Source organism: Oncorhynchus kisutch, linkage group LG4 (genome assembly GCF_002021735.2).
Source record: "Oncorhynchus kisutch isolate 150728-3 linkage group LG4, Okis_V2, whole genome shotgun sequence".
Lineage (NCBI taxonomy): Eukaryota > Metazoa > Chordata > Actinopteri > Salmoniformes > Salmonidae > Oncorhynchus > Oncorhynchus kisutch.
The window spans coordinates 40056241-40075416 of NC_034177.2; the positions used below are offsets into that span (position 1 = coordinate 40056241).

At 44.1% G+C, this 19176-nt stretch overlaps 1 protein-coding gene across 2 annotated transcripts in view; it reads right to left on the reverse strand.

Moving 5' to 3' along the window:
- The window catches only part of LOC109889517 (inositol 1,4,5-trisphosphate receptor type 2), a 152453-nt gene that overhangs the window by 37097 nt on the left and 96180 nt on the right, over positions 1–19176 (reverse strand). For both annotated transcript variants that reach the window (XM_020480989.2, XM_020480988.2), the window contains exons 45-51: positions 18454–18573; positions 16625–16750; positions 15829–16021; positions 15589–15714; positions 8224–8399; positions 6008–6172; positions 5383–5560 (exon numbers count right to left, since the gene is read on the reverse strand). In XM_020480989.2, the coding sequence (XP_020336578.1) occupies positions 5383–5560; positions 6008–6172; positions 8224–8399; positions 15589–15714; positions 15829–16021; positions 16625–16750; positions 18454–18573 (1084 nt within the window). The remainder of the gene's footprint in view (positions 1–5382; positions 5561–6007; positions 6173–8223; positions 8400–15588; positions 15715–15828; positions 16022–16624; positions 16751–18453; positions 18574–19176) is intronic.

The following is a 19176-nucleotide window of genomic DNA, read 5'->3' on the forward strand; positions in this document are numbered from 1 at the left end:
GTTTGGAAAACAAATGGCTATTGCTGTAATGAGAAGACAATGAAAAGACTCCAATTTGTCTTTTAATTATCAAGATTCTCAACTGAATTGAGAGAAAAGTAGTACTCTTATTGGCTGGCACCAGCGGAGAACATCGGCCATAGCCCCAGTGATTGAGCATATTCACTGTCTTGATCATTGGGTCAGTGACACTTTTGTTTGTATTTGGACAATCATTTCCTCCTCCAGGTTATATAGACGTTGTATTTGTGTCGCTCCTTTTCGTAATATATGGATCAGACAACGTCGTTTTTATTGATCTGTTTGTCAGTGTCAGCAGAGTAGCCTACCCTGTAATTTGTCGTATTAAAAAAGTTCCTGCTAATGTCTCCAGTCATACATAGTGTAGTAGAATTGCTTGAAATGTATTTATAAAAAGGCCAATGTTTTCCTGTGCAAAAAAGGAGGATAAATTAAGGATAAAGCCTGCTATCTGATAGTGTAGCCTAGGCCTACCCTGAGCCACTACGACTATCCAACCTACTCATCACATTAGGAATAGTAGACTATCTTAGATAAGTCCGCAAATGTGAGGATGCATGGAATGCCTGCCATTATAAATGGTGTATTTTTATGGTTAAAATTTGCTTTGCCAAACTTGAAACTCACATGCCAACTATGTTAGAATAACTGCCCACATTTACTTTTCCTCAGCCAACAAGACAAACAGCTAAATCAATAGCCTATGTCAATCTACTATCCTCCACAGTAGAAAAGTTGCCCTATTCTATTGGTCATCTTGTCATTCGGTACAAGAAAGAAATAGCCTTTTCCAAACTGACTCTGGGACAGTTGTTGGATGATAGAACCCAAATTCTAGTACTTCTAGGCTACATCCAATTATAAGCGCAGCAATGCACACAAGGCAGTAGGCTACGTGCGAATGAAAATATCTGTTAGAAATTTAGAAAGAGGGGAAATTTAAATATGCAACAACTAGCATGGGTTGCTAATGACTAGGATTGTGGCATTGGCTACTGGACAATTAAATAAAATTAATTTGAAAACCAATAGAAGATGAGAGAAAAAGGCTACTGGTTTCAATGGCATATAGAAGTCTTTAGAAAATAATTGCCTACACGTTTGGTTGGATTTTGACTAGTCTAGTTAAGGTAAGACATGCCTCACAATATGCAGTAAAACGCTCAGATTTCAAACAAATAAGGATATGTCTTCAAAACGGATACTGCCTCCAGTTCATTGCATAGTGGTGTGTGACGCGCTGAAGCGTGCCTAGTTGCCTATACACTTGAATGGCAAATGGGAACCAAGCTTTAATTACCAGTTGAGAAATAAAAATGTATTTTTAATCGTGGCCATAGTCTTTTTTAAATGCCATTGGCTTTAGAATTGTTGTGCAATGACTGGTCTTATTAAAGCACATGTTTCACTCCAGCAGCAACAAACAGCTGTTTGAGCTGTATCAGCAGCTCTCACGCTACACCGACTGGTATTTCAATCAATGAAGGCTAAAATGCATTATTTCGCAAAGGGATTTTTTTCTCTCTCTCTCCCAGACAATTGGCTGGCACCAATAATTATTATTATTATTATTTTTTTTTATCGACCAAAAGCCAGCTATTACCGTCTAACGGAAACCCTGTGGCAAGTAAAGTCCAGGCCTGGAGCTCCCGCTGTGCACTCAGACAGCTCAGCCCACAGACAGACAGTACAATAAACACACACACCCAGACCAGCCGGTTATATAAGAGCGCCGCTCTGTTCTACGCTGCACGGCCACCACGCCAGATTATGCAACAGGTGCATATGTGCTGGTAAATTGTCTCTCCCGGACTGCCCGAGCGTTGTGCGAAAGCACACCCACACTCTTGTATGCATGCACTCACGCTCTGGAAAGCTCACACACATGGGGAAGTGTGCAACGGCACAGGCTATTAATGTTCCACGCACAGATGCATAAACGTATAAGCGTGCACGCACACAGTCAGTCAACAGAGACAGAGGTTTATCTTAAATCCATAGTCTTGTAAACTATGTGTAGTAAAATTGTGTTTACTAGTAATTACACATAGCTGTTATGACACAAAGCAAAAAATCCATCCTACTACTCAGTCTATATTCCTGTCAGTTCCAACTGACAACACTAAAATCTATTCTGTTTACTCTCCAGCCCTATTTCACTATTGATAAGCAGAGTGTCTGAAGAGAACAGCGGGTAATGATAAAATGAACCATCTGTCTCATGCTGTAACTGCCGGGTGATAACTACCACCGGGTGATAACTACCACCGGGTGATAACTACCACCGGGTGATAACTACCACCGGGTGATAACTACCACCGGGTGATAACTACACAGTGGGCAAAAAGGATTGTACTGATGTCATTAGAATGTATTTTATTAATGTGGACAGGTTGTATACTGGCTGTATAAGGAGGTTCTCACGACCGTGGGACACAGAATTTACCTGAAAATGACTGAGGCCAGTCAGGTGTGGGTATTGAAGGGGGCCAGTTAGGTGTGGATGGGGGCAGGGTAGGCCTAATGGGAAGACTATGGGGCCTCAGTCCAGTGTGAAAGGAGTGCAGACATCAAATCATCAGAGATCATGGACCTTCTAAGTGAGCAGTGACGAGATCAGTGATCAGCAGGACAGGCTTAGGAGGGTGGGGTGCTGCAGGGGAACAGAGTAAATGGGCAGAGATGCCAAGGTAACCTGCCCAAATGACTATACTGTTGCACACATCTACAGTCGTATGAAAAAGTTTGGGAACCCCTCTGAGGCTGCATAGTAATTTACTCTGTCGTCACAGAAAATGATCACAGTGGCATGCCATTAATTTTCTAATAAAAGCTGAGTACTGGGATATCGTCCAGACAAAGATTTTTAGTGTAGCAATATTAAGTTGTATGAAATTAAATCAGATGAAGGATGGTGAGAACGGTCAAAAACAGCCCACAGACAACCTCCAAAGACCTACAACATCATCTTGCTGCAGATGGTGTCACTGTGCATCGTTCAACAATTCAGCGCACTTTGCAAAAGGAGAAGCTGTATGGGAGAGTGATGCGGAAGAAGCTTTTTCTGCACACACGCCACAAACAGAGTGGCTTGAGGTATGCAAACGCACATTTGGACAAGCCAGCTTCATTTTGGAATAAGGTGCTGTGGACTGATGAAACAAAGATTGAGTTATTTGGTCATAACAAGGGACGTTATGCATGGCGGCAAAAGAACACAGCGTTCCAGGAAAAACATTTGCTACCCACAGTAAAATTTGGTGGGTGTTCCATCATGCTGTGGGGCTGTGTGGCCAGTGCTGGTACTGGGAATCTTGTTAAAGTTGAGGGTCGCATGGATTCCACTCAATAATGTCAATAATGTTGAAGAATCAGTCACAAAGTTGAAGTTACGCCGGGGCTGGATATTTCAACAAGACAACGACCCAAAACATTGCTCAAAATCTACCCGGGCATTTATGCAGAGGAACAAGTACAATGTTCTGGAATGGCCATCCCAGTCCCCAGACCTGAATATCATTGAGAATCTGTGGGATGATTTGAAGCGGGCTGTCCATGCTCGGCAACCATCAAACCTAACTGAACTGGAGATGTTTTGTAAGGGGGAATGGTCCAAAATACCTTAATCCAGACACTCATTAGAAGCTATGGGAAGCTTCTAGAGGCTGTTATTTTAGCAAAAGGAGGCTCTACTAAATATTGATGCGATTTTTCTATTGGGGTGCCAAAATTTATGGACCTGTCTAATTTTGTTTTGATGCATATTGCACATTTTCTGTTAGTCCAATAAACCTAATTTCACTACTGATATATTACTGTGTCCATCAGTTATTTGATAGATCAAAATTAAATTGCTGATCCAAACACCAAATTATTTATAAATGGAAATCATGGAAATTGTCAGGGGTGCCCAAACTTTTTCATACAACTGTATAGCCATGAAATTCTTTGAAAGGCTGGTCATAGCTCACATCAACAACCTGATCCCAGACACCCTGATCCCACTCCAATTCGCATACCGCCCAACAAATCCCCAGATGACCAATCTCTATTGCACTCCACACTGCCCTCACCCACCTGGACGAAAGAAAAACCTCTGTAAGAATGCTGTTCATTGACTACAGCTCAGCATTCAATGCCATAGTCCCTTCCAAGCTCATCACCAATCTCAGGACCCTGGGACTGAACACCTCACTCTGCAACTGGATCCTGGCCTTCCTGACAGGCCGCCCCTAGGCGGTGAGGGTTGACAACACCACATCCACCACGCTGACCATCAACATGGACTGCCTGTATTGACCCTTTTTATGCACTAACTCTTGCAATGACTATGCACACTCACTGGATTCTGTGTCCCTTGGACACACACAATTTCACACTCATCACATATGGGGCGGCAGAAAGCCTAGTGGTTAGAGCGTTGGGCCAGTAACCAAAAGGTTGCTGGATCAAATCCCGAGCTGACAAGGTAAAAATCTGTCGTTCTGCCCCTGAACAAGACAGTTTTTTATTTTACCTTTATTTAACTAGGCAAGTCAGTTAAGAACAAATTCTTATTTTCAATGACGGCCTAGGAACAGTGGGTTAACTGCCTGTTCAGGGGCAGAACGACAGATTTGTACCTTGTCAGCTCGGGGATTTGAACTTGCAACCTTCCGGTTACTAGCCCAACTCTCCCCGGTAGGCCGTCATTGTAAATAAGAATTTGTTCTTAACTGACTTGCCTAGTTAAATTAAAGTTCAATAATCCCCAGTACCCTGCAAATAGACTCGGTACTGGTATACCATGTTATTTTTTACTTATTGTCAGCCACTGTGTATTTAATCATTGTGTCACTACTTCAATTGTAAAAATAATAATTAATACACACACACATATACATACATACATACATACATACATACATACATACATACATACATACATACATACATACATACATACATACATACATACATACATACATACATACATACATACATACATACATACATACATACATACATACATACATACATACATACATATACATATATATACACATCTCCTTAACCCTGCGAAGTTGGAAAAGACCCGTAAGTAAGCATTTTACTGTTAGCCTACACCTGTTGTTTACAAAGCAAGTGACAAATAACATTTGATTTGAGACCTAGGGTAGTATAGGGGCTGAGGAACAGTGTGTACTAACTGAACTAGGGGCAAAAGTGCAGAGACCTAGGGTAGAGCATAGAGGCGAAGGTAGTGAGTAGGGGGTGATTGTGGGTACTGAATGAAGGGGGGGGGGGGGGGTAATAGGAAAGAGGCCAGGATAGAGTACAGGGTTCTGTGGTGAAGAGGAGAGGGCGTCTATGGGCACTGACCTGGCAGACGTTGCACGTCCATGCGGAAGTCGTCCTTGAGGAAGAGGAAGCCCACGATGGAGAAGAGGTAGACCAGGATGAGGGCCAGTACAGCCGTGAGGACGATGGAGCGCCCATTACGCGTCACACTCTTGACCACATTCAGCAGGGTCTCCTCGCGGTTCAGCAGGTCAAAGAGCTGAGGGGCACAGACACACAGTCAGACAGATACAGACACAGCCACACAGCTGTAGGAGAGCTGTAGAGGAACCAGACATACCAAAGCTTCCGATTGGCAGCAATTGCAAAAATAGGAGAGGATGTGTCTTTCTGTAACTGTGTCTGAAAAACCTGGTACAAGGAGGAACAAGGAAACCACAAAGCTAAACGACATAACCACACAACAACCACCTGCTGTCATCACATGGCACCAAGAAGGGTCCAGACTTAAATCAAGACCATTGTCAAGCGTCAATTTGAGGTTTTCTGAATAATAATCAAGTACTTTGAAGTTCAATGAATCCACTTTATTGAATTGAATGGATAACATTTTTTAAAATGAGTAATAATATCAAACATGGTCTTTTTTAAGTTTAATGCTGAAGTGCTGCAGAGAAGACCAGACAGAGAGATTGTTTCGACTAACCAGGAAGCTGTAGAAGAACTCGTGGACGAAGAGGCCCAGCATACAGACGATGACATAGCCCACGTGGTAGAGGAAGGGCATGTCCATGACCACTGGCTTGTAGCCCCGTGTGAACGTCCCCTGGTTGCCCACAAAGCTCACCAGGAACACAATCTTATTGAGGAGCTGGAGAGATGAGAGAGGAGAGGACTGAGCAATGGCTTCCATAGAAGACGATGCTGAAATCACAAGAAAATATTTGTACACTGTAGGCTTGGGCAGTATATCGTATACCGGGGTATTTGGAAAAAGCCAAGCGACATGCGCTCTTCATGTCACCTCACATTATTATGAAGCTTACGGTAGTCCCCAGTCAAATGGTGTTAGTTTACAAGCACAACGATGAGAGACCGGAGCCTTGTGATCTAATTACAGTACGGAATTCACAACATGTTTGCCAGCTAGATGACTTATAACTATTAAGTTAACTGTCTAAAATGTGCTGAATGTTGTGCAGTTGTGCATTTGGTTTGCTAATTAGTAGCTAGTTAGCTATCTAGCTAAGCATTCTCTTGGTAACTGCAAAGAATCCCCTCCAGGATCAAGAGCCTTTGCTGGCTAATATTTGTTTTGTGCCGCAAACTGCGAGTAGAATCTTTACAAAATGCTTGCAATGCACTCATTAGCATTTAGTTAGCATTCTCAATGGGATCTTAAATGTACTTGTTAACATTGCTAACTTTCGGATTACAGAGTATCAGTGGGGTTTGAAAACAACGCCTCTTGGGAATAATAAAACATCGATAATAGAATTAATTAACAACAGTAATTCTTATTTCCTGATATAACAATACCAAAACCGGGAGCATCCCATCCGTAGACGGGTTGGGGTTAACTTCTCTAGGATAGGGGGCAGCATTCGGAATCTTGGATGAAAAGCATGCCCAAATTCAACTGCCTGCTACTCATCCCGAGAAGATAAGACATGCATATTATTAGTATTATTAGTAATATTATTAGATTTGGATAGAAAACCCTCTGACGTTTCTAAAACTGTCATGAATCATGTCTGAGTATAACAGAACTTATGTAGTAGGCGAAACCCCTTTTTTCTCCCCAATTTCATGGTATCCAATTGTTGGTTGCTACTATCTTGTCGCATCGCTAGAACTCCCGTACGGGCTCGGGAGAGACGAAGGTTGAAAGTCATGCGTCCTCCGGTACACAACCCAATCAAGCCGCACTGCTTCTTAACACAGCATTTAAATAACAAAACAAATTGACAATACAACTTTCATAACAGTTACATAACAATAAAAAGAGGCTAGCCTGGCTGGCCTTACTGGGTGGATAGGAACATTAGCCTGCTGGCCTTACTGGGTCGAAAGGAACATTAGCCCAAGCTATTTAGGAGGGATATCACACCTAGCACAAATTATTGTCTAGTTCTGTTTTTCCTGCCGAGGGCTACCCTATACCTGCGCCCAGAGGGTAGTAGTTCAAAGTCCGGGTACAGGGGGTGGCTTGAGTCTAAAATGATTTTGTGAGCCTTGCGGAGGGCCTTGACCTCAAAGATCTCATCCAGGCCTGTCTGTTTGACTCCAAGTACCTGGCTTGCTGTGGTGATAATCCTTCTCAGCATATTTCTCTGGCTGACAGTGGCATTGCCAAACCAACAAACAATATAAAAAGTTGAAATACTCTCAATGAAATATGTATAAAACAGAGACAGTATAGTACAATTAACATTAAAAGATCCCAGCTTTTTGAGAAAGTACAGTCTCTGTTGACTCTTTTTGTAGATCAGGTCTGTAGTATATTTACTCCACTGAAGTTTATTGTCCAAGAGGACACCCAGATATTTGTATGCCTCTATAATCTCTATGTTCTGACCTCTGATAGATGTTGCAGAGGTAGGTGTTGTATGCATCCTGAAGTCTATGCACAAGTCATTTAGGACTGGGCCATGGTGTTCCTCGTCATCATGCAACAGTGTCATCAGTGACACTGCCTTGATCAGCGAACTTAACGAAGTGTCTGTCAGGATGGCGTAAAGTGTCTTGCTCATGGGCACACCGACAGTAGGTAGCACATGGGATATTGATGCTAGCAAACCTCCGGGTGCCGGCAAACTCCCACCAGATTTACCCCATCTGCCCTGGGATTCGAACCTAGTACACTGCCCGCCTCTCTAACATCAAGGATATCGTTGCCCTCGGTAACTCTACTGTACTTACGTTGGCGGCGCCCAGTAGCAACAGGGTGGGGTCCAGGCCCAGTGTGTAGATGGAGCGCAGTATAATAGAGACCAGGAAGGGCCGGACACTCCCTGGTTTGGGAAGGATGAAGAGCATGGTGGTACACACCACCAACGCCACCCACAGCAGGATGGATACAAAGGGGGGCAGGATGCCTGGGGATGAGATATACAAGCAAATGTCAACAACAACAAAGACAGATTAAGACATTAGCGCTGTTCAGAGAGGTGGCATTTGGATTCATGTATTATGCAACAGAAGTGAGTGCTTCATTATAGCCTGGTCTCAGATCTGTTTGTGCCGTCTTGCCAGTTGGGGACAAGGCTATAGCTAAGATGCAACTGCCAACTGGCTAGACAACGCAAGCAGATCTGGGACCAGGATAGCACTTAGCTACACTTGGCACAACACTATGTTCTCTCTAGTCTCTCTGCCTCTCTCTCTCACAATGGGCATGTCCCAATGACCCTTGTGCCCCTCTTAAATTCTGTCTTGTACTTACCACGCAATCCAACGTTTAATGTGATTATCACACACGTGGTCATGCAGAAAATGAGACTGGGACTTTCTCACATCGTGACCTACCTAGTGCCTTTAGATTTCTCCGTGACTACTATCATGACATGCACAGTCATGTTTTCAGTCACAAGCAGGCTTTATTTAGCCTTTCCCCAAGAGGAACTGGCTGCAACTCACTAGTGGGTACCAGAGACACTTGAGACCCCTTGGGAACTACTTGCTCATGCTCAATAGGCACCACACAGAAGAAAGACTGACCAACAGGTAGGGACTACCTGAAATTGTCCAATGAGAAACGCTTGTTTTCATGTTCCACTTGAAAATAAAAATGTATACCCCTTTTTCTCCCCAATTTCGTGATAGCCAATAGGTAGTTACAGCTTTGTCCCATCGCTGCGAAGGCCGAGAGCCATGCGTCCTTTGAAACACGACCCCCGCCAAGCCGCACTGCTTCTTGACACACTGCTTGCCTAAACCGGAAGCCAGCCGCACAAATGTGTTTGAGGAAACACCGTACAACTGGAGACCGTGTCAGCATGCATGTGCCCGGCCCGCCACAGGAGTCACTAGAGCGCGATGGGACAAGGACATCCTGTCTGGCCAAACCCTCCCCTAACCCAGACAATGTTGGGCCAATTGTGCACAGCCTCATGGGTCTCAAGAGACAGCAGGGGTTGAACTTGTAGAACTCAGTTCCCACATTTGAGTATAAAAATGGATTTGATCAGACAAAAATATGCTACATTTTATCTCTGGGACCCTCAGGATGACAAATCAGAGCAAGATTACTGAATGTAAGTACATTATTTACTATCAGAGGTGAATGCATCAAACCAGTTGCAGTGATAAACGTTTGTTGTTGTGCACTCTCCTCAAACAATAGCATGGTCTTTTTTCACTGTGATAGCTACTGTAAATTGGACAGTGCAGTAAGAATATCAATAATTAAAGTTTTCTGCCAATATAAGACATATCTATGTCCTGGAAAGTTTGCTGTTACCTATGTCATTCTAGTCACATTAGCATAAGTTAGCATCAACCATCCTGGTATCGGGACACCAATCCCGTAGAGCCTCTTGAAGCTAGGGGGCACTATTTTTATTTTTGTAAAAATAACGTTCCTAAAGTAAACTGCCTATTTCTCAGGACCAGATGCTAGAATATGCATATAATTGACAACTTAGGATAGAAAACACTCTAAAGTTTCCAAAACCGTAAAAATATTGTTTGTGAGTATAACATAACTGATATTGCAAGCGAAAGCCTAAGAAAAATCCAACCAGTAAGAGACTCATATTTTGAAACCATTGTATTCCTATGCATCCCTATTGGCCATTGAAAGGGATATCAACCAGATTCCTTTTTTCTACGTATTCCCTAAGGTGTCTACAGCCTTTAGACGTAGTTTCACCCCTTTATGTTGAAGAATGAGCGTAAAGGACCACATTGCGTAAGTGGCCAGCTGAGGGCTCTCAGAGTGATTCTTGCGTAAAAGACAGAGGTAGCCATTTGGGTAGTTCGAAGAGGTTAAGAGAAGGCCTAAAAGGGGCTAGTGGCCCAAATTGGGCCTTGGTTACCAGCTGCGGCAGGGTAGCCTAGTGGTTAGAGCGTTGGACTAGTAACCGAAGTTCAAATCCCCGAGCTGACAAGGTACAAATCTGTCGTTCTGCCCCTGAACAGGCAGTTAACCCACTGTTCCTAGGCTGTCATTGAAAATAAGAATTTGTTCTTAACTGACTTGCCTAGTAAAATAAAGTTTCAATTAAATAAAAATAAAAAAAATCTTAAAGAAATGACAAAGCAGGATTATGTGGAAGCATACCCCACCACCTTCGAAAGAACGGCAGAGAGAGAGAGAAGTGGCTGCCGAAATAAGAATGGGCAGGGCTTCTGGCACCATACCTGGCAGGTGATGCTCAAAAAGCGTAATTTGACCTAAGAGTTGAAAGATGCACAGGATTACAATAAAATAAAGGAAGAGATTCTGACTAGACTGGGAGTGACCGATACCGTGAGGGCACACTGCTTCCACCAGTGGGCCAACAGACCTGGACAACCCCCCTGAACACCAATGTTCGACTTGATTCACCTGACACAGAAATGGTTGCAACCGGAGACCTGTTCACCCGCCGAGATTGTCGAGACCATCATACTCGACCAGCGAGGTCTACCCTGAGAACTTCGATGATGGGTTGGCCAGTGTTTCGTGCATTCATGGGGAAATCCGCCCGTACCCCACAGCCTTAGTGAGCAGACAAACTGAGGACCTGCTGCTGAATTGAGGTCGACGTGGTCCCGAAGATGCCGTATGACGTAATACTGGGTAGATGCTGTCCTAACTTTGCGAGGTCAAGCTAAAATAACGGCATATTTGAGAAGACAAACACCCCTGACCAAGCAGGAAGTAGCATGTAGCCCTCAACCAAAGTCAAGAAAAGAGAAGGTTTCCTAGGAGCCAACCTCACAGGGGCTAGTAGGGGAGGATGAGGAAGAAGGGGCAGACCCTGTCAATAAGCGAGCAGCCCGGTACTAGTGCGGCCAGGGTCGATCTGGATCCAAAGGGTGACTATCTAGAACTAACAGACCTGGCAGGGTCACTGACTAATTTCAGGACGGCCTAGATCCAGGATCCAACCCTGCGGCAAGCCAGAGCAGATGTCTAGATCGTAGATGGTACCCCCATAAATGATAAGATGATGCCTAATAGTTTCCCCCACTTCATGAAAAACGGGTTGGTGTACTGAGTCTCAAACATAGGGGTTGATGTAGTGAAACCGTTGATCCCCACTCGGTACTGGAGAACAGTATTCTGGGGGGACACCTTGGTATCGATAAAACCCGAGACCGGATTGTGAGGAGGTTTTACTGGCCAGAATTTCAGAATGAGGTGGCTCGACATTGTGGAGAGTCCCCCGAGTTCCAGTTAACAGCTCCCCAACCAGCTGTTAGAAGCCCGTTAGTGCCAATCCCCATAATCAAAACGCCATTTGAGAGGATAGCAATGGATATAGTGGCCCACTACCAAATCCGCCAGAGGGCACATTCTGGTCATCTTAGATTATGGCATTCGATACCCAGAAGCCATTCCCCTTCCAAAAATATTGCCAAGGAATTAGTGCTCCTGTTCACCAGGGTAGGGATTCCAAGGAGATCCTTACTGACCAGGGGACCGCCTTTTTGTCCTGCCTTATGGCAGACCTTTGTAAGTTGTTGCAGGTGAAACAATTGAGGACATCGGTTTACCATCCTCAGAAGAGAGAATCAACCATTCTCTGAAGTCAATGCTCAGGAAGATAATCGATAAGGATGAGAGAACCAGGGATTGCATGTTGTCGTATCTGATGTTTGCCATTAGAGAGGTTCCCCTCACTGGGGTTCTCACCCTTTGAGCTGGTATATGGGATGCACCCCCGGGGAATCTTAGACATCGTCCGGGAAACCTGGGAGCACCAATCCACACCTTACACTAGTGTTATAGAGCACGTCACAGCAATGCAAGACAAGACAGCCACAGTCACGCTCATCGCCAGAAAGCACGAGACAAGCACTAAGAGCACCAGCGGCACACTTATAAACGGCAGGCTACCCTGAGGGGATTTCAACCGGGAGATCAGGTGTTATTGCTGGTCCCCACAGTAGAGTGTAAACTACAAGCTACATGGAAAGGACCATATGAAGTGCTGGAGAGAATAGGAGAAGATAATTATCGGATCCGACAGCCAGGTCATCGGCCTCCAGAACAGATCAATCACATTAACCTGTTAAAAGCATGGAGAGAGAGAGAAACACTAATTGTCACGTACCCCACACCCACTCAGGAGGCAGCCGAAGTGCAAGTTTCACTTACTCTGTACCCATCACAAGCACAGGAAGTAAAGACCCTGATCCCGAAAAACAGAGATGTGCTTTCAGGGATACCAGGCCCGAATTAAGGTTATGGCTCATGATATTGTTTCCCGACCAGGGAGAAAAGTGAGCATGAGGCCATATCGGGTACCCAAGGCTCGACAAGCTGCGATTAGAGCAGAGACTGAGAAGATTTTGGCACATGGAGTGGTTGTAGAATCATAGTGAGTGGTCTAGCCCAATTGTGATGGTCTCCAAGCGGTTTTGTAATGATTTTTGGAAGGTAAATGAAATCTCCAAGTTTGATGCCCACCCGATGCCCCGAGTAGATGAACTATTGGAGAAAATTGGTAAAGCTCGGTACATTACGACCCTGGACCTAGCCAAAGGTTACTGGCAAATTCCTCTGACCCCCAGAGCCAAAGAAAAGACAGCCGTTGCAACCCCTGACGGTTTGTTTCAATACCCTGTCATGCCATTCGGCTTACACCTGGCCCAGCCACCTTTCAATGGCTAATGGACCAGGTCTTAAAACCGCACCAAGCTTACGCCGCAGCCTAGTTAGATGACGTGGGGATCTACAGCCCAGATTGGGAAGTCCACTTATCCCGGGTACAGGCAGTGTTAGATGCCCTTAGGAAGGCAGGGCTCACGGTGAACCCTGCCAAGTGTTACTGGGGGTTAGAGGAAACCGAATATCTGGGATACACCGTGGGAAGAAGGATAATCAAACCCCAACTTAAGAAGGTCTAGGCAATTAGAGAATGGCCGAAACCAGTAAATAAGAAGCAGGTTCGAGCCTTCCTAGGGTTGACCGGTTATTATCGGAAGTTCATCCCAAGTTAATGCCATAGTGGCCGCCCCACTCACCGAAATGATGGTGAGTGGGGCGGTGATGCCAAATATGGGATGAAAAGGCCACCAAAGCATTTAGAACATTACAGGAGGCTCTCTGCTGTAATCCAGTGCTGGAGGTACCAGACTTGAGCGCAAGTTCGTAGTTCAGATGGATGCCTCAGAGGTCGGCTTGAGAGCCGTGCTATCCCAAGAGGTAGAACACACCATCCTGTTTTTAAACGGGAAGCTGAAACCCTGGTAGACCAACTACTCAGTCGTTGAGAAAGAAACGCTGGCAGTAAAGTGGGCTCTAGAGAGCCTGAAATACTACCTGCTAGGACGCCACTTCACCCTCATCAGTGACCATGCTGCACTCACCTGGATGCATAGGGCTAAAGAGAAGAATGCTCGGGTCACCAAAATCACCCCAGAATGAGAGATCTTTCGAACAGGACAGTACCTGTATGTTGGATTCTCCGTCCAGGCCGCAGGCGTGATCATGGATTGCAGGGTTTGGGACATGAATCGGGTTCTCGGTAGGTCCAGGTCCAAACGTCAACAGGTAAGTCCAAACAGTCCAGGTCATACACGGTAAATCCATCCAATATAAATTGTCTCCTTCTCTATGGTTCACAGATTCCCAGACCCTTGGTCTCGCTCTTCCTGGTTTGTCTTAAATTGTTTAACTTGGATCAAACGTTTTGGGTAGCCTTCCACAAGCTTCTCAAAATAAGTTTGGTGAATTTCGGCCCATTCCTCCTGACAGAGCTGGTGTAAATGAGTCAGGTTTGTAGGCCTCCTTGCTCACACACACCTTTTCAGTTCTGCCCACAATTTTTCTATAGGCTTGAGGTCAGGGCTTTATGATGGCCACTCCAATACCTTAACTTTGTTGTCCTTAAGCCATTTTTCCACAACTTTGGAAGTATGTTTGGTGTCAATGTCCATTTAGAAGACCCATTTGCGACCAAGCTTTAACTTCTTGACTGATGTCTTGAGATGTTGCTTCAATATATCCACATAATTTTTCTTCCTCAGGATGCCATCTATTTTGTGAAGTGCACCAATCCCTCCTGCAGCAAAGCACCACCACAACATGATACTGCCACCCCGTGATTCACGGTTGGGATGGTGTTCTTCGGCTTACAAATCTCCCCCTTTTTCCTCCAAACATAACAATGGTCATTATGGCCAAACAGTTCTATTTTTGTTTCATCAGACCAGAGGACATTTCTCCAAAAAGTACAATCTTTGTTCCCATCTGCAGTTGCAAACTGTAGTCTGGCTTTATTGTGGCGGTTTTGGAACAGTGGCTTCTTCCTTGCTGAGTGGCCTTTCAGGTTATGTTGATATATGACTAATTTTACTGTGGATATAGATACTTTGTACCGGTTTCCTCCAGCATCTTCACAAGGTCCTTTGCTGTTGTTCTGGGATGATTTGCACTTTTCACACCAAAGTACATTCATTTCTAGGAGACAGAACGCGTCTCCTTCCTGAGTGGTATGACGGCTGCGTGGTCCCATGGTGTTTATACTTGCGTGCAGATGTTTTGTTTGTACAGATGAACGTGGTACTTTCAGGCATTTGGAAATTGCTCCCAAGGATGAACCAGACTTGTGGAGGTCTACAATTTTTTTTGAGGTCTTGGCTAATTTCTTTTGATTTTCCCATGATATCAAGCAAAGAGGCACTGAGTTTAAAGGTAGGCTTTGAAATACATCCACATGTACACCTCCAATTGACTCAAATTATGTCAATTAGCCTATCAAAAGCATCTAAAGCCATGACATAATTTTCTGGAATATTCCAAGCTGTTTAAAGGCACAGTCAACTTAGCGTATGTAAACTACTGACCCACTGGAATTGTGACACAGTGAATTATAATTGAAATAATCTGTCTGTAAACAAAAATTACTTGTGTCATGCACAAAGTAGATGTCCTAACCGACTTGCCAAAACTATAGCTTGTTAACAAGACATTTGTGGAGTGGTTGAAAACAAGTTTTAATGACTCCAACCTAAGTGTATGTAAACTTCCAACTTCAACTGTATGTCGCTGCTAAATGAATATAGGGGAAACACTGGCAACCATGTGCCCTAATGAATAAGACCCAGCTGTAGGCCAGTAGAAAATCTCACCTTCATCTTCGTCGTCACCGAAGGGGTAGAAGAGAGCCACGGCCACATTGACCAGCACTGCCAGGTAGAAAGAGATGCTTCCCCACAGAGAGATGTGCCGAGAGAACCAGAACAGAGCAAGGTTATCTGAACAGACACAGGGGACATCTGGTTAATATCCGTGGATCACAATAAGCCTGGAAATGTCCCATTAGAAAGAGATTCCAGAATGTTTTGTCAGTGTAAATCTTGGTCTCTTACTGCGTATCTTCTTTTGCCAGCGCATCTCGTTGTAGAGGTCGTCGAACTGCGTGAAGAAGTCATTGACCTTGCTGCCTTGGTCGTCCCTCTCGGTGGTGGTGAACACGCGCGTTTTGGACTCCTCTGTCAGGTACTCACAAATGTTGGGCACTGGGAACACTATTTGCTCCATTGTGCGGTCGTGACGCACAATCTGAAGAAAGAACATGGTATGATGATAACTCTAAGAACAAAAATTAGCTGTACTTTCAGGTAGGCTTGGGCGGTATACCGTATATCAAGGTATTATGCCGACGGTATGATTTGGGGTGCTTGCGTGATACAGTTATAAGCATGGGTGCAAGTTAACGATCTAAGATGTGCTAAATACATTATCTCCAGCTCAAGGCTTCAGTTACTGTATGCATTTGGTTTACTAACTAGCTAGCTAGCCTACATTTGTTTTGTGCATAAAAACAAACATAAACGACTGCTGGTTATACCGTATGCCTCGTTATGGTGAGGAAGTATATGAAGGTATGAAAATCTGGTTACCGCTCAACCCTACTTTCAGTGGTATATCTAATAGCATGTTCTAGCATCAAATCGGACAAACAGCAGACTTTCAGACCACAACCACGCAATCAAAGACAGTCCACTAGTTATCGGTATATTTTTTAAAAGGGCAAAAGAGGCCTGTAGCTTTCCAGAGGGCAAATAATGGTTGAAAGACAGTCATTATGATGTAATTTCAACCAGTATTCCCTGCTGGGTTGGGACAATGGGATTCGATGAACACTGTCTGGATGAGGCCTACCTCTATCTGAGCGGTGTGGTTGGCATAGTAACCGAGGGCGTCTTCTCCCTCTATTTTATGGCTCAGCAATAGCCCCGTCGCTGGCGGCCTCAAGCTCTGCTGCAGGAACTTACTGTGTCTGGCCAGCTGGAACACACACAGTACAGCCACTCAGTCAACACAGTACTTTCACTATGTATTGCAGCTCTGAGTTACCCCACCCATTTGATCATCTGATTTGTTTGTAACTTCGTAACAAATGTCTAGCAATGTAAAACACACACAGAGTATACCAAACATTAGGAACACCTTCCTAATAATGAGCTGCATACACCCCCCTCCCTTTTCCCCCTCAGAACAGCCTCAATTCATCAGGGCATGGGACTCTCTTCAAGGTCTTGAAAGCAGGGATGATTCCAATTCTTCTCACAGATGTGTCAAGTTGGCTGAATGGTCCACCACCCAAAGGACATTCTTGATACACACGAGAAACTGTTGCGTGTGAAAAAGCTAGCAGCTTTGCAGTTCTTGACACAAACAGGTGCGCCTGGCACCTACTACCATAACCCAATCAAAAACAAATCTTTTCTTGCCCATTCACCCTCTGAATAGTACGCATGCAAAATCCATGACTCAATTGTCTCAAGGCTTAAAAACCCTTCTTTAACATGTCTCCCCCCTTCATCTGCAATGATTGAAGTGGATTTAACAAGTGACATCATAGCTTCACCTGGTCAATCTATGTCATGGAAAGAGCAGGAGTTCTTAATGTTTTGTATACTCAGTGTATATTGAGAGGATATGTCTGTGTGTGTGTGTGTGTGTGTGTGTGTGTACGCACGTCCATGCGTGCCAATGTGGGAGAGTAACACAGATGGTCTAATTGTCAAGGAGAGACACGAGATGTAAAGGGATACAGTCCTTACAGTGAAACAGACCAGTGAGAGATCGATGCCATTCAGTGAGACATTCTGCATTAAATCACCAAGCGGAGACATCATTCCCCAATCTGCTCAATTCCAAGTCCCTGTTGTTGACACTGTACTACTTATCCACTCTATCCAATGATGGATTAGGCTGCCTGTCTATTGCTCCTTCTGTGGTGATATAGACATCAGTGAGGGAGACAAATGATACAGTTGTCAGCTGTGATGCGGGTGATACTCAGCTGACTATGTCAGACACAGCTGATGTTAAGAAGTGTGGTGGCTTTTACTGATAAACAGGAACAAAGAAATTATTGGGTTGTGTGTATATAGAAATGCTTGAGGCAGGAGTGTGGTATCTATGGTATGTTCATTTGCATATGTGGGGTTATACAATGGGGTGGAGTGTGTGTGTGTGTGAACTTCTGTACGCGCTCATGTGTGTACGTGTTATTTCAGAAGTACAGTCAGTCAGCCCAGGAGACCTCAATGGTCATGATGAAACCAGTCAGTTGGTGGGGCAGAAATACCGTCTGTCTGACACTTGGCTCGATTGTGAGTAAAAGACAGAAGTGAAAACACGCTTGACCTTGTCTGCCCTTTCTACAGAGACACGTCTCTGTGTGGGTTTTCACTATGACTCAACACAGGAACTGAACCATCTATTCCATTGAAAGTCACATCCATGATCACCAACTGAAATGACATAAAACTAGACTATATAACCACACCTACAGACAAGAATAAGTAGACTTACCTGGCGGGGCAGTAAGAGTGTGTCACATAAGTGAATTAGCTTTTTTTCCCTGTGACACTGATGTACTTATTGGTCCCTTTTTAAAGCACGAATATACATGGTGCACAAAATCTCTCCCACACACTCAATTATACATGTTAAAAAACACACACACGTCATGGTGTTACCTGGTGGGCCAGGATGTAGATGTTGTGTCCTACATCTTTAGGTTTGATCTGGTCTCCTTTAGCGTTCTCCTCAGCCTCACTTTCCAGCCCCTGGGCATATGCCTCCTTCATCACATCCACCTGGAACACACATTGTCAGTACAGTGTGTGTATATATATATATATATATATATATATATATTTTTTTTTTAAAAACATTTTATTTAACCTTTATTTAACCAGGAAGGGCTCATTGAGATTAACATCTCTTTTTCAAGAGCGCCCTGGCCAAGATAGGCAGCACCAAGTCATTACAAAACAATTACAGACAGACAACATGAAAAACTACATCTAGTAAAAACCATTGAATTCACAAGAGTATAAAACAGCAAATTAAAAACATTGACAGGTCAGGGAATCAGCCTCAAAATCCTTCATCAGTGATTTAAAATCACCAATCGGGTACTTCAGGTTTAAAAGTATTTTGTAAGGCGTTCCAAGACGATGGCGCAGAGTACAAAAAAGTAATTTTACCAAATTTAGTTCGGACATTTGGAACAGTTAGCAAGATAAAGTCCAGCGAACGAAGAGAGTACCCACCACATTTCTGAACAATAAAAATGCACAAATAAAAAATGTAGTAAACCCAAAATGGCTTTGTAAATAAAAGTATACCAGTGACTGAGCCTACGAGTGACTAGAGAAGGCCAGCTAACCCTGGTATACAAAGTGCAGTGGTGCGTA